Source organism: Penicillium maclennaniae (genome assembly GCF_028827695.1).
Source record: "Penicillium maclennaniae strain IBT 15551 chromosome Unknown utg000008l:1.0-3552695.0:1.0-3555053.0, whole genome shotgun sequence".
NCBI lineage: Eukaryota > Fungi > Ascomycota > Eurotiomycetes > Eurotiales > Aspergillaceae > Penicillium > Penicillium maclennaniae.
Window position 1 is genome coordinate 170,501 of NW_026623220.1, and position 15,044 is coordinate 185,544.

General features: G+C 51.4%; 4 protein-coding genes across 4 annotated transcripts; 2 read left to right on the forward strand and 2 right to left on the reverse strand.

Annotated features, from left to right (window-relative positions):
- Window positions 1-1,802: 1,802 nt before the first annotated feature.
- On the reverse strand, window positions 1,803-4,674 carry pldA (uncharacterized protein; the record flags this gene model as incomplete). Its single annotated transcript, XM_056970716.1, has 9 exons — window positions 1,803-1,817; window positions 1,892-2,437; window positions 2,491-2,951; window positions 3,005-3,265; window positions 3,321-3,391; window positions 3,459-3,943; window positions 3,993-4,309; window positions 4,351-4,545; window positions 4,614-4,674. 9 exons carry the CDS (start codon window positions 4,672-4,674, stop codon window positions 1,803-1,805), a joined length of 2,412 nt encoding a protein of 803 aa, XP_056817695.1.
- Window positions 4,675-6,060: 1,386 nt separating this feature from the next.
- Window positions 6,061-8,804, forward strand: N7477_009056 (RFX family transcription factor; the record flags this gene model as incomplete). Its single annotated transcript, XM_056970717.1, has 3 exons — window positions 6,061-6,845; window positions 6,901-8,670; window positions 8,699-8,804. The coding sequence occupies 3 exons, from the start codon at window positions 6,061-6,063 to the stop codon at window positions 8,802-8,804; spliced, it is 2,661 nt and encodes an 886-aa protein (XP_056817696.1).
- A 1,030-nt stretch (window positions 8,805-9,834) lies between these two features.
- Window positions 9,835-10,857, reverse strand: N7477_009057 (DODA-type extradiol aromatic ring-opening family dioxygenase; the record flags this gene model as incomplete). Its single annotated transcript, XM_056970718.1, has 3 exons — window positions 9,835-10,560; window positions 10,611-10,740; window positions 10,790-10,857. The coding sequence occupies 3 exons, from the start codon at window positions 10,855-10,857 to the stop codon at window positions 9,835-9,837; spliced, it is 924 nt and encodes a 307-aa protein (XP_056817697.1).
- A 468-nt stretch (window positions 10,858-11,325) lies between these two features.
- N7477_009058 (putative C6 and C2H2 transcription factor RegA-like) lies at window positions 11,326-14,279 on the forward strand (the record flags this gene model as incomplete). Its single annotated transcript, XM_056970719.1, has 7 exons — window positions 11,326-11,630; window positions 11,682-11,842; window positions 11,884-12,105; window positions 12,161-12,915; window positions 12,966-13,225; window positions 13,276-13,675; window positions 13,722-14,279. 7 exons carry the CDS (start codon window positions 11,326-11,328, stop codon window positions 14,277-14,279), a joined length of 2,661 nt encoding a protein of 886 aa, XP_056817698.1.
- Window positions 14,280-15,044: the final 765 nt, after the last annotated feature.

Below are 15,044 nucleotides of genomic sequence, written 5' to 3' on the forward strand. Positions count from 1 at the left end.
AGGCCTTCTATCGTTTGCCTCATCTGGTCAGTGACAGAATGTCGAGTCGAATATGATATGAAGCTCTCATTAACTCTGACCCAGCTCAATCGCCACCTTCCAGTCCACCATGGCCAACCAATGCTCCGGGCATGTCTTCGCCATCGTGCAAGCGACGAACGGCAACATCCTGACCTGGCGGTGCTCCGACTGCAACTCGGGCCCCTTTGTGGCCATTTGGCGCTGTAAGATCTGCGGCCACTGTCGGTGCAATGCTTGCCACAATGCCAAGGCGTGAACGATGCTCTCCGTAAGTATCTGATTTTGATAGCGGTGGACCCAACTCAATTCTAACAACGGCATTGTTGGTTCGCTCGCTAACCGTCGTTCAGTAGCTCGCATTGGCCCTTAACCTCTTGCATGAACCCGAGCAAGGGTATGCCATCCACGCAATCCCACAAATCCTCATTCAGCCCGCCTTGTTCTCTGCTTCTCGTTTTTTCTAGCTGCGTTTGGCGACGTGTGCGCATTGGAACCGATAAAAAAAAAAACAAACGCCCCCCAAAACGGTTGGCTATTAAAAGTTTTTTCAATGGGTTCTGGTCTTGCATCTGGAATGGAGTTATCAAATCTTTCTTGTCACTTGTTCAATATCGAGTCTAGATGGGTGTTACTGTTTACTGTTTTCGTGGACTTGCATATCTTGTGCCTTGAAAGTCATGGTCGTGGGGTCCGAGACATTCTATCTCAAGTCAAGGTTACAATTAGGGGAATTGGAGAATCCAACACTCAGAGACCGCAATTCCTTGTGATATCCCAACTTCTGCCACGTAGAAATATTTAGGCTAGACTGGGATGCTTTTGATCTTCATACAATAGGATCTTTCGTCGAGTGAATAGTATCGAGCACTGACACTTCTTTGATCCGAGACGGCTAGTCACGTGTGGTCGCAATGGCTACGCAATGGCAGTAAGAGCCAGGCCGATCGTGCCCTTACATTGGAAGGTGGGATGCAGGGTCTCTTTTCCTCCCTTGACTTGACGGAATGTCGTGGGGCGGGCCCGGCCTAGCTATGCCGAGATAGCATCTGCGCATCCCCTGAGAACCTCAAATCACTCGATTTGTCTTGCCGGCCCATGTTTCTGCGCCGCCGATTTCAGCCAGCTGGGTGTTCAGGCAATTACAATGCCGCCACAGAGAGGCTGACAATAGACCCTCGCAACCGGTCCCTATCACACGGAAGACCATTTTCCGTTGGCAGTGGTGGCGGTGCCGAGAGATTGGAACTGCGGGCGAGGGACGTACAAATTTGGACTCTCGCGTGTGCACGTCCCTAGCGGTCAATCTGTTCATCGTTTACTCCGTGTACGGCGCTACGGCTGGTGCGGGCTCAGCTGCACCGGAAGCGACAAGTCTCCATAGGAACAAATGGCATAATAAGGATTTCCAGGGGTTTGGGTCTGCTAACTCTATTGTCTCCAGCGCCCCCACTTCCCAAAAGCACCACGCAAGGACCAGCTGCTGGTACTGGGAATGTGGAGGCGTTGGTGGGGTCGAGCAAAAGTACGGTCTGCACAGGGACTGTAGGTTTAGACTATGCCCGTAGCGTGTTGCGAGAAATTTTGTTCCCCTAGCTGCGTTCCCAGGGGATCCAGGGACATGGTTCTGGAGATGGTGATCCTGCAAAGTACAAGTGTAAATTCGGGACCCGGGCGGTTGGTCAGATCTCGGGTACGAGAATAGAAACAATCTGGAAAGGGAATCATCAAGGAAAAATAAGTGATAGCTTCGCACCAAGGGGGGGGGGCTAATAAAACAAACACTAGGTGTAAATGCTCTGGCGGATACATTAGCACTGAATTTAGAAACCCCACACCGATTCTTTAGCTGAAGATCGACAGAAAAACTCACCTCAGTAATCTGATTCACAGCCAGCCCAGGCTCGGCCATCTCTGCATCGCACAGGAAATCCAGAGGAAGCCATACCAGGTGGCCCTTGATACGATCTAATTTCTGGCGTACCTCAGCTGCCGGGATATATGGATCGAACAGGTGGCCCTGCTTCGTCCCACGCGGGCAGAAGTTATCGTAGTCCTCAAATGTCCTAATATTCTCATCTGGGTCCGCACGGAAGAGGATCCGATACGTCTCCGTGTTGACGCTAGCCTGCTCCGTCCAAGTGTTCCAGACCGCATCGCTCAGCGGATCCGTGACAAACTCGTTCTCGGCGCCTTCTAAGATCTGGTTAGGACAGACATTGGGAGGTCGCGCGTTCGGGTGGCCGGAAGCATCGTAGTCCTGTGCGGGTAGTAGGCCTAGATGCTCGCGCCAAAGCTGACGACGAAGAGTCGCTGCATGGCGGGCTGCACGGTATGGCTTGCCATCCATTTGACTCTCGATAAAATCTTGATCTTCCATCACAATCGCGAGTTCGCTATCATGTGAGCCAAGCTGGGACTATACCGCCACAAATCAGCCGAGTCACATCGTGGTGGTGGGAGTCGACCTACCCGATCATTGATATTGGCACTACCGCAAATCACCACACGATCGTCGACAATGCACACCTTGCCGTGTACATAGAGCTCTTCCTGGACAATATTGCCTTTCTCAGCCTCGGGATCACCTTCCCAGACCTCATCCACCATCTTGCCACCGTTGAGCATAGTCATGTGAGCTACCGAGTCGCAGCTTGCATCGCCCTGCTGCGCCTTGCGCTGCTCGACCTGTTCCTCGAACTTCTCCAATTTGCGCAGGTTTTCTTGCTTCGCGGCGGAGTCGGTTTCGTAGTCCTTCTCATGACGGTCGCCCTCCTTGCCAACAGACGGGTGGACACTCTCACCCATGATAGACTCGGCGATACCACGCTGGATATCTTGGTAGTTAACACCAGCCTTCTTCTCAAGCTCTTCAAGAGCGGGAGTTTTGTTGATTCTGTCATAGGCACGCAGAGCGAAAACGAAGATTTGTTCTATTACGACCGTCAGTATCACTGATGAAATATGCCACAGATCCGACACGTACGTGTGGGGTCAACTCCCGCTTTCTTGATCTGACCCATGATGGAGTTCTCGCCACGGCAGATGGACTTGTACTGGTAATCCATAATGGCGCGGGTGCCTGTCGCCGCATTGTCACGTAGGTCACCGGCGAATCCGGGAATGGCAGGAATCACGATGATGACACGGAACTTGCGCCCCTCCTTGCCGGCACGAACGCAGGCATCAACGATAGCCCGGCCGATCTGGTTGTATATCGGATGCTGGTCGTCGCCGGTGGCAGTGACTAAAATTGTGTCAGCCATTGAATTTCACATCCTTCGTCCTGCGAGTGAACTCACTGAAGAACTGATTTTCGATGTAGACAAAGTGCTCAGCGTTACGGATAGTCTCGCAGTATGCATTCTGGATACTATGTTCGTTCAAAATACCGCTGCTCCAGTCATCGCTGCTTCGCACAACCTGCGCCCGAACAGTACCCTGCTGTCCGCGGGGCTTTCCAGAAAGCGGCGTCAGGGGGGTGTTGAACATACTGTCCACAAGGATACTTGGGTCGCTGCACAGCAATGATATCCTCGTCATCTCCAGTGCGGCCCTCCATCAAGAGCCAATCCACATCATCACTGCGCTTGTACTTGTCACGCTTGACAAAGTTCCAACGGAGTACAAAGTGCTCTGCAATATCGTAAACACAGTCACCGATCAAACCCATGGCCACATCGTGCCACGGCATTCGGCCGAAGTCCGCCTTACTCAGCTCATTACTCTGCCAGTCGTCGACGCTCTGGAAGTCCATGATACGGTTGTTGTTGAAGTCCTGGCCTGGAAAGATGTCATCTTTCAAGCCACCGGGATGGACATCCGCGAGAGGGTGCTGATTAGCGTCCCAACGACCAAAGCAAAGATCAATGCCTCCAATGAATGCCATGGCGTAGTCAATCACGATGAATTTCTCGTGGTGGGCCTGTATCATGTTAATCACGCGCGGAAGCTCACCTTTTTTGAAAACATACCCAGTATAGAGTCATGTCTGCAGCGTTTTCGAAGACGTTGTGGTCCGGATGGCGCAAGACTCGAATGTTGCCATGACCGGGGGTGCCCTCGGGACAAAGATTCTGCAATGCATGCTTGGTGTGGGCCGAATTGCAGGTCAAAGCCTGATTGACTTCCTTGTAAACAATGACAAAGATCTTGACGCCCGCTTCTGCGCGACGTTTCAAGATGTGATCCAGACGCCATTCTTGGTGCTCCGCCGGCGGGCGACGCATGAATAATTCCGGTGAGAGCCACCAATCGGCGATGTAAATAGTCTCGGTCGCGTTTTCGAGAGCTTCGGAGACCGCCCAGAGGTAATCGAGAGCATCGACATACCATTTGAGGTTGTTCCCTCACGGATGGGTGCGAAAGAGCCAAAACGATGTGACTCGGCAATTTTAGTGCGTTTCGCATCTGTAATTTGCTCATGTTCCTCATCGTGACGATGATTCGGGTTGACGATATTGAAGAATTTACCAACCTTATGCTTCAGATGCGTAGCCTTGGCTTTAGTGTCATGGAGACCGTGGTCTGGAATCATTTGTTAGTCTGAGCACGGGGTTCAGGGTTTCGCGGTTGGCGATAAACTCAGGGCCGACCTCGGAATGACTCCTCCAGGTTCTCGACCTTGTTCTCGAACTTTTCCTTGAATTTCTGCATAGTTACGCGGAGTCCGGGGGAGATGGAGAAAGGAGGGGGAAAGGCCATCCCAAAGCCGCCCTCACTTTTCCCCTCTCCCCCTCTAAGCCCGATCAAACCCGCCGAAATTAAATCCCAAGCGGTGACATCACTAGCAGCCCTACGGCCCCTACGAGAACTAAATGGGGATTGTCGGCGTGAGACACTTGGCGCCAATCGACTGTTGACCACTGACATCAGACCATGGAGCGTTCATGGTGCAGGGCCCGTTTTCGAGCACAATTTCCTGTGTTTCTGAGCCGCGTGGGAGGGGATGGGATCCACCTAGATCCGTGGGCCGCGAGCGCCGAGTGAGAGATGATCGTGGAACATGCACATGTGGGCAGTTACTACATCTACTCAATGGAGTAAGCGACCTTCGCCCTATACTTTATGGCTTTGCATTGGTAGACCGATATCCACCGATGTCTTCAGACCGACAGATAGGTTACTGGTTCAGGGAGTGGTGGGGTTCAATTTGGATCAGCGGTGGAGAGACATATATTTTGGGAGCGTAGCCGGCATATCATGCGGGCAACTCGACCCAGGCACAATTGTACAGGATGCAATGAGTCATTTCATATCTAGGGATGAATTCTATAAGATATTCAATGCTAAGAGGGGAGGAAAGCAAGTTTGGAACCTCGAAAAGGTTGTCTGACGGATGACGGAGGAGTTCGCGAAGTGCATTGGGGCCTGAGGCCAGCAACAGTGCAATACAACACCAGTGGACAATTTTCAAAATGCTATCATCGAATATAAGCTCAAACAAAAGGAGACTATAGCTGGACCTTCGGTCTTTCTGACTTCATTCTCTTCTGCTTTTCCTTTGGAATTTCCATTTAGTTGCGATCAAGTCCCTCTTACCGGCACGGTCACATCTCTTTCGCATCTCTTTCGAGCCCTGTATCTCGCGAACAGGGCGATTCTTCTCGATGGAGATCATAGTCAGTAATTTACTAGAATGGATAATTCCAGAAAGCGCAATTACTCTTTCTTTCTTTCTTTCTTTCTTTCTTTCACGGAGGACATAGTTGTGGCTTCAAACATTTCCCATCCGTTGTTTGTTTGGGTGGAATGCTTACCTCAGCCACGTGACAGAGCTAAACAACGTTGTCTGAGGAACGGCTTCCTCTGTTTATCATCCTCGACTCGACTTGCACCACGCGGCGACCGCTAGCCCTGCGAATTTGGGACGATTTTCGTTTGGCTTCTTGTTGATTGTTCTGAACGACTGTCGTTTGGCGTTGCTGTGTTACCTGAATGAGCCTTGTCGCCGTGGTTTCAGCTCTGGAAAAATAACACGATTCGTGCAGGCTCTGGTCATCTCCCTGGTGACGGGCTTCCTCCACTTGCCAGATTGGAAGAATGCCTCCGGAATTAGGTCAGACTCCCCCTAGCTACAGACGAGAACTTGTTTCTCATGATATTCCATCCACAGTACGCGCGCCATCGCAAGGAAGCGTTGTATCGCAGACCACACAACACATGGGTCCTCTCAGCCGCCCTGGCACCGCTGACCCTATGCGAGCACGATCCGAAACAATCTCGCGGGCCGGTCGTCGCCCGAGGTCTCGCGGCTCAACTGCGAGCATTCATTCGAGTACGACTCAGCAGACCCAAGACCAGCACCTCGACGGATTCCCTCAATTTTTACCGTCTCAGGTTGGTGCGGGACAAGCTATGTTTGGAACCAACCCAGAAGACATGATCATGCGTTTTGGAAACCAGCTGGGTCAGCAGTCAAATGGCGCCTCGTTGGAGCAACACATGCGTGACTCCCATTCCATGGCTGCGCGTCCAGATGACTATCCGGGCCATGCCATGCACGGACACGGTCTTTCGCACCACGGACTGCTACCGGATATGGCATCAAATGGTCATCCTGTTCCTGTCCCTCAATACCAAGCCATATACGACAGCGGAATCGAAAACCACATCCCGGAGCATATGATGGAGGATCAAGAAGCATCTGAGCCTGGTGCCCAAAAGAAGAGGGGTTCCACATCGACCCTTGCAAACAACAATGAGCTGCGGAAGCTGCTTCGTCAATATGAAGCGTACAGCTTGCAACAGATGGCTGCGGAGGTCATGAAGCACGAAGGAGCAGGTGGCAAGGCAGAGAAGGTGAAGCAGGTATTCGCCATGATCTGGTAAGTTGACTTCGTCCTCACTTTCTTGGATCATTGTTCTCTGACTTATTTTTAGGCTGCGTGAAAACTGCCGTAAAAGCAATGGCTCTGTACGAAGAGATCGGGTGTATTGCTGTTATGCCGAAAAGTGTGGGACTGAGCGAGTGTCGGTTCTGAATCCCGCATCGTTTGGTAAACTTGTCCGCATTATCTTCCCCAATGTACAGACTCGGCGACTTGGTGTCCGTGGCGAGTCCAAATATCATTATGTCGATTTGTCCGTCATTGAGGAAAAGCAACAGAAGCCGGTGCCTCAGGTCGCTCCTAATTCTCATGGCCCTGCCGGCGTTCCTGAGAGGCCCGCCAGTGCGATGCGCTCGCGAGGTTATGAGCAATCGCCGTCGGTTCCTCCAGGCAGCGCTGATGAACGCTACAGCGTCAGCCTCCCTCCACCTACAGCCGACACTGCTGTGTTCCCGTCCCCTACCACTTCCTTCGCACCTCGATTCTCTGCCAACCCAACACCCACAGGATGTAGCTGCCAAGGTCAATCACCCTCTGCTGCCGAGGCCCTGATCACTTCCGATAATGTCGGTCAGCAGGCAGGTAAAATGATCCACCAGATGCTTCAATTCCCCACAGACGAAGTTCCTGCCGTCGACAACGACGCCCTCGTCTTGCCAGATATCCGCGGTTACCTGCCTTTGAACACGGACCCGAAGGTTGCCGAAGCGCTCGCTGCCCTCTACCGGTCCCACTGCATTTCAGTCATTGACAGCTTCCGATTCTGCAAGGAACGCAACCTTCTCAAGTATTTCTCCGCCTTCCACGGCACTCTGACTGTCCCAGTCCAGAAGCTATTGACCCATCCAAACCTGGCACCGTGGATCAAGGAATGCGATTGGTTGATGTACCAAAAAATGATTGCCTTTGTCGCTCCTCTCACCACGCAAGTTGTGCCCAAGGTAGTTTTGGACGCCTTCAGCTCCATCTCTCATAAGCTCTGCGCCCACATCGCCGAGACATTCAAGGCTCATCCTTCGCATGTCTCAATTGCACGACTTATTCCCGCTCACATCTTTTCTAATCTTCTCAAGCATATGCTCGATGTGAATCAAGCAGCCAACGCTGCGGCCGCATGGCTCTGCCACCCTGATAACCGCAATCAAATGTGGTATGACTTCAAGACCCTGGTGGAGCCGAAGGAAATGATCACCAAAGCCAACATCCCCGCTTGCAGCCAAAAGGCTACGGAGCAGATCCTCAAGCACGATGTTCGTGCTCTTCTTACACCTTTGTCCGATGCCGACAATACGCCGGGCCTTCCTTTCTTCGCCAAGCCGGACCTTGCGGAGGATCTGGAGGCCCATCTCCTGCCTGTTGACACCGCTTCTGGTGAAGACTATAACTTTCCCGACAAATGGGTGTGCTTTATTCTCAATCTCCCGGCGGTCTTTGCCCACCACCGCTCCCAATGTATCGTCGAGAAGGTCGACGCTCTTTGGGACTGTGTTCTTCACCGTCTCACTCTGGGTGGAGCAGCTAGCTTCAGTGCCTGGTGGATGACCAAAGTTTTCTTCCACGAGATGATGGTCTGGCAAGCTGAGAAGGGAGGCTTCATGCGCAGTACTGCCAATTCGCTCCAAAGCATGACCTTCGGGGCTGAACAGCCCGGCCTGGGCAGTTATAACCTCAAGCGGAATGTTGAAGGTGTTGCGCACGTCCAAGCCAAGTCCAATAGAATCCCTTCCGTGGACATCAACCAAGCTCATCGCCGAGCCGGCGATGGTGAATCTGATTTGAAACACGCCTCCGATGAGAAGGAGCTGGCTCTTGTGGAAGCGGGGTTTCAATCCCCCTAACAACGACGACAGCGCAATCGATTTGGGAGATGATCCCATGATGATTGCGGTGGGTAAATACGGAGATATGATGGCTTCCGACCCTGCGGATGCCGAGGGCGATGTGGTTGTCATCTAGGTTCGCTTAATTTTTGGTTTTGTTCATTCTGGGGTTGGCAGGCGTTGGAAATATCCCAATCGGTGTTCTTGATTTTCTTTTTTTTTCCTTTTTTTCATATTTCCTTGGTCTGGTGGGCGGCGTTCCTACGAATTGTTCTGCACGAAGAGATGAGCCATGAGCATGGGCTTGGACTTTCACGAGTCTTCCTTGCGAGTTTTCCCTCAAGGATGTTTTGTTGATCATCCATACAGCATTTAATCGGCGTGGCGGAATCCTACCCGGGTTTGGTTCTTGCTTTGCTTCACGTTTCATCCTGTTTCTTACTTTCTCGGCCTTTGATTCCCTGGAACCGGGCCTGTCTGTGTATATACGCACCTCAAACGCACCGGATCTATGGCTATACCCTGCACCATAGCGGGAGTGGCTTAATGAACGTATTCAAAAACATGTTCTTGATATTTTAGTGCTCCATGGCCTCCTAGGCATAGAAAGTCACAAAACACTTCACGCCCAAGACTCATCAGATTGCACCCAAAAAGTCTAATCGGAATGAAGAATCTGGATTCTTCGAGAGAACAGTAGGTCATCTGCTAGTTTCACGCCGATTGGGAAATCCCCAAAGCCATCCATAGATGTCTGAGAGACGTGTTCTCGGCTGTTTCTTCCCTGGCCGCAGCCAAGCATGTACAATTGCCTTTTTTACATGGCGCGGTCTCGCAGAACGTTGTCGGAAGATGTTTCACCGAGATTGTTCATCCCTCGTTCAGCCCCGATTGACTCTCCTGGTAGTCGAGCTGTGCGGGCCGTTTCACGCAAGGTCTGCTCCACCATTGCTTCCGGCATTCTTGAACCAAAATACGAAACTTAAGAAGGCTGCTACCAGCTTTCAAGTGTCGGTTTCGTTCCTGGGCTGGACAAATCTTTAGAAAAGGTGATGTGATTACGCATTACAGTGTTGACGACCGGCCCGCGGCATGGGGCGATGGAGCTACACTATAATATTGATGCTTTCAAAATGAAGCCATGCCTTGAATTCAATGAACTATGATTACACTACAATTTCCTTTGGCCATCGTCCCAAAGTGAATTGCGAATTACACATGTTGGTCAGCTCCCAACTCTCGGCGCCCATCGTAGCAGGCGCGTTCTCATCTTCAGCGTCTCCTGCAGCGCCAGCCACAAATAGAGCAGCCATGAAATGGTCGTCAGTGGCATGTGCATCGCGGAAGCGAGGGTGCTTCATCAACCGAGTCATAGCTCGACGAAGCTGGGGACCAGACGTCTTGGTGATCACATCCTCGACAGCCTGTCGAAACTCCATCGCCCAGTCCTCGGGTGGAGTCTCCAAAGCAAAGTTATCTCGGAAGCGCAGCATAGGTGCCCACCTATTCCGGTATAGATTGTGTACCGCACCTCCCGTGCCGATGAACAGATAGTTCTCCTTTCGCAATGGACGCAGGGTCGCGCCGATTTTCATATGAAAATGAGGATCGTAGCGGGCGTTCGCTGAGATCAATGTCGTAGGCGGGCAGCCACCGGGGAACATGCGTATCAAAATAAGATAAACGTCATGAATCCATTCAAAAGTCTGATTACCGCCAACGTTGAATCCCTCGCGGGCCAGCATATCGATGCATCGGTGCGTGGTGGCAAGGTCAGGAACGAGCTTGTAGTTGACGTATTTGTCGGGGTGAACATAGGCGACAGGACTCTTTCCGGGGCTGGGGTTTGTTGATAATTCGATTCTATCCCCCATGCAGTCCCAGTGAGCACCCTACCAATGATCAGCCCAAATTCATACAGTTGTGCGTCGACAATGCGAACCATGATTATCACGCCCTTGATGTTCCGCGCAAGAGCTTCATCGCCGCATTTTTTCCAATAATCGGCGCTTTCGGACTCCTCTCCAAGCATCATGGTCGACCCATGGGAGAAGAAGTGCACCGGTGTGAGACTGATTTCTCGTTAGTTGGAGTTGCTTAAAAAGGGGCACGACAACTAACCCATCTTGACAGTTCTGACGCAGATGGGACGAATCGCGAAAATGGCTCTGAAGGGCAGTCCGTAGCATATATGGGACCCTCGGAACTATGCCTGACAACCTTGGACCGGTATCGGTAGTTGTCCCCCACATCCCGATGGTCGAAACGAAACCCCATTCAATCCATTCGACTCGAGGCATGCGTAAGTCTCTTAGGGTCCCATGGGTCACTTGCCCCTTTTTAAAGGTCACTGACCGGGGAAATTGACGAATCGCGACGTGACACTCCCCTTCATCGGCATCCCATTTTCCAAATCTGGGGAATTGCGGAGTGGTGTGGGACCTACGGCGGCCATCGCGCACATTGGGGACATGCGGATCATTTCAACACTAGACATGACACATCTTTGTTAGCTTCTGATAGGAAGTTGAGGCGTAATATTTGCTGCCTCTGTACAGATCATTTTAATTTGCCTAGCGAACGAAGGTTGGCTCTCCTTTGAGCTGCAGAATCCCAAAGGTTGGTGGAGACTTGGTGTCAACGGATGTTTCTGCGCGATGGTCACAGAGTCCCTGACTTCCCCAGATTCTCGCCTGCGACTTCCCCTCAATTTGGGCGCCTCTTCTCTCTCTCCTTTCCATTCACCAGATACTCCTGCAAATGCTACCATGCTCAGTGATTCACCCGACCAGCTTCTTCCCTCCTCTCCGGTCAAACCCAAGGACAAGGATGGTGGCTATTTTCAATGCGGCTTCTGTAAACGCCACTATAATCGTGCGGATCATCTAATCCGTCATGTTCGATCGCATACTCGTGAGAAGCCTTATGTGTGCGATGTATGCGACAAAGGATTTGCGCGGCCGTCAGTATCCTCGCCTGTTGACTCACCGTCACGCCACTAATACCCCCTAAGTGACCTCTTGAAGCGCCATGCCACAGGGCATGCTCATGACAAAGACCGCAAGCGCAAAAGAAGCTCGTCCGTCGCAAAGCAAAGCCGCGTGTCGCAAGCTTGCAAGACATGTGCCTCCTCGAAGTTAAAATGCGACGAAGAGAAGCCCTGTCGGCGATGCCGTGAACGAAATCTTCATTGCGACTGGCAGGATGTCGTGCAGGACTCATCTCCGAGCCGCAGCAGAGTACAGCCGATACCTATGATGCCGGCGATCAACCTCTCGGCGCGACAGCCACGGTCGCCTTCTCCCCGATGCCAACACCAATGGACGACTTTCCACCGTCCAGCAATATCATGATGACGCCACGTCTTCCCCCCCAAGAGCAGGACATTTCGCCAGAGTTGTCAGCCGCAAATGAGCAGATGACAATTGAATACAGCGGTACGACTGCTTTCTACTCTCATCGAGACTGAGAAATTCTAACAAAAGCCGATAGTGTCACCTACCGATCACGAAAGCGGCATTTTCAGCGTCGATGGCACGTTCTTCCCAAATTTCATTCCTGACTCGTTGATCTCTTCATTGAGTCGATATCACGATCCGTTCGATCCTTCCAGTTTGATCCCTGAGTTCACACATTACGGTGCATTGGAGTATCAGGCCTACGATTTCAATTTAACAGATGGCGATTTTGGCCTGATTGACATGTACAATGCCCGGAGTTTCCCTCCAGATGTCCCCGGGGCTGAAACACACGATCGTTTCGACGCTGATAGCGGCATTGGAATTGGCACCGAAGCCTACCACCGATCGTCATTGTCTGCGTGGAAGCCCGCTCGGCAAGACCACGCATTCGACGACCACGAGAATCTGTCCGTACCGCAAGCAGTCGATAGTCCCGAAGTCAATGCCACCCACGACCGACAGATCTTAAGTGAGCGTCTTTCATCCAGTAGCCGAGATCTCATCTTCGGTCTCGTTTTGGAGATCAGCCGCGAAGCCAACCTGAGTCGAATTATGAAGTCGTTTCCGAGCACGGAGCTGCTGGATGGATTGATTCAGCAATTTTTTGAATATCAAAGCCACAACGTGGATTCTTTTATCCATGGACCGACTTTCCGTCTGAATAGTGAACATGCCAGTATTCTTGCAGCTCTGGCTGCTGCTGGGGCCGTGCGCTCGCCAATACCTACGATCAGAAAGCTGGGCTACGCTTTGCTTGAGATTGTTCGCCTGTATATGCCTATTAAAGTACGTGGAATATCTCTTCACAATTGACTCAAAACGCTCACAACACCTAGTATGAAAGTGACAACAGTACCACGCGAGATTTGCGAACCTCACAGACCTACGCTTTGAATCTGGATATTGGTATTTGGAGTGGCAATCGAAGAAAGACCGAGATCGCAGAGAGCTTTTCCCAACCATTGATAACAATGCTTCGACGAGCCCTGCGCTTTCGCCGGTCGGTCTATACGGCCATCGAGCCCCTGGTCGAAGATACGGGAGATGTGCTGGAACGAAAATGGCGTGGCTGGATAGAACAAGAGTCTTTCAAGAGGCAAGTACACTGGGCGCACAATGACTTCCAACTGTGCTAATAGATTCAAGGCTTGTCTATCATGTCTTTCTCCATGACTCACAGACAGCAATAACTCACAACGCCAATCCTTTGATCTCTTATGCAGATCTCGAACTCCCACTCCCCGCCGCCCGTTCGTTATGGGAAGCGAAGACAGCCACCGAATGGAAGGAACTTTATTCTGCGATTCCTACGGCACGCATCCCTTCCCTTGCCGATCTTCTTCGCGATATGTCCCAGCTATCGGCATTCCAAGACCGCATTGATACACAGCTGGCGGCTCTAGTTTTGCTCCACGGTCTTTCGGCGTTAATCAATGAATACCACCGGCTGAAATTCATCTCTACCAGCAACTCCAAACATTGGCATGCTCTCGTGACAAACTCTCGTCAACAAGAGCTTAACCAAGCACTTCAGCATTTCCGAATGGTTTGCTCAGAACTTCGAGTTCAATGCCGTCCCGAAATCACATTAGTGTGCGAAGTGGTCTCGATGCTTCTCCACATGTCTCTTGAAGAGCTGCAATTATTTGCTGGAAAGGAAGATAAACAAGAAGCCCGTCGAGTCTACCACTCAGCTCTGGAATGGATCACAAGCTCCGATTCAAGACGGGCCATCTGGCATGCTGGACAAACGGTGCGAGCGGCTCGAAACATGGCCCCCCGGCTCATTGACCGGCTTCCTTGCAATCGGGGTTTACTACGCAAGTCTAGCTTTCTGGTCCTATGGCGTCGTATCCAAAGCCAAGAGCACTCAGCTCACCGTGAGTCCCGCCCCTCTATCCACTCAAGGCCCGACTGTATTTCTTGATGCGGATGAGGTCGCCAACGTCTCCAAATTTGTGACTCTGGGATGCGGTTCCCCCGCACTACAAGGACGAGCTGGAGCAATTTTTCTTGCGGACCCAGGAATGACGATGCAGGCCGTTCAAGAGGTACTGAAGCCTGATATTTCTGAGAGAACACCACCGCTGGTTCAGAGTCTGGCTCAACTTATGGGGGATTTGGGACATTGTGTTTATGGAGGGACTTGAGACTTTGGGGGGGTGGGGAAAAGGGGTGATTGTAATTATAGGCGACTGAATGTGATACCCAAGTTTTGACTCTTATCTTTCCATGCCCCAGCATACTCAATAACACTGGGTGACGGCAAATATCGAAATGAGCGACTGTTCTCGACGAACTAGGACAGTAGGTGGAAGACCTGTAAATGTCAATCGTTCCTTTGGAAGAGACAAATAATGGCAATTTCCTGACGCCAACTCGTTGAGGAGTATGCAACTGCCAAGTCTCGAGTACTCGGGAGAGCTCATTAGAGGAGTGACCATTGAAGAAGCCCATTGACTCGTTGAAAGCTGAAAAATATCATCCACCGTCTGAACACATTCTTGAAGCCCGCCGAAAGCGAGCTCCTTGAGGCCTGCATGACCAGAACCATTTTCTGAAGAGGAGAACTCCATAGGTGTATATTCCTCGCAGAATGAACTGTCTATTGGACCCCCCATATGCCCCCATTCTGGGCCGCGGCTGGCTACTGCGGAATCGTACTCATTTACCGAGCTATGTGATGTCAAATTTCCAGTCTCACCCACATGTCTCTCCAACCTATTGATAAATAAGACAATGCCTTACCATTGACGGCTCGGACAAGATGTGACTAAGAAAAATTGGCACACAATCACATGTCCGTCCAGCCGATGACACATTTACTCGTCTGCCCGTATGGTAGTTAAGATGCAATCTTTGATATCGGCTCCTGCAATATCGACGATCGATATCACTACGTCACAAGAGGCGCC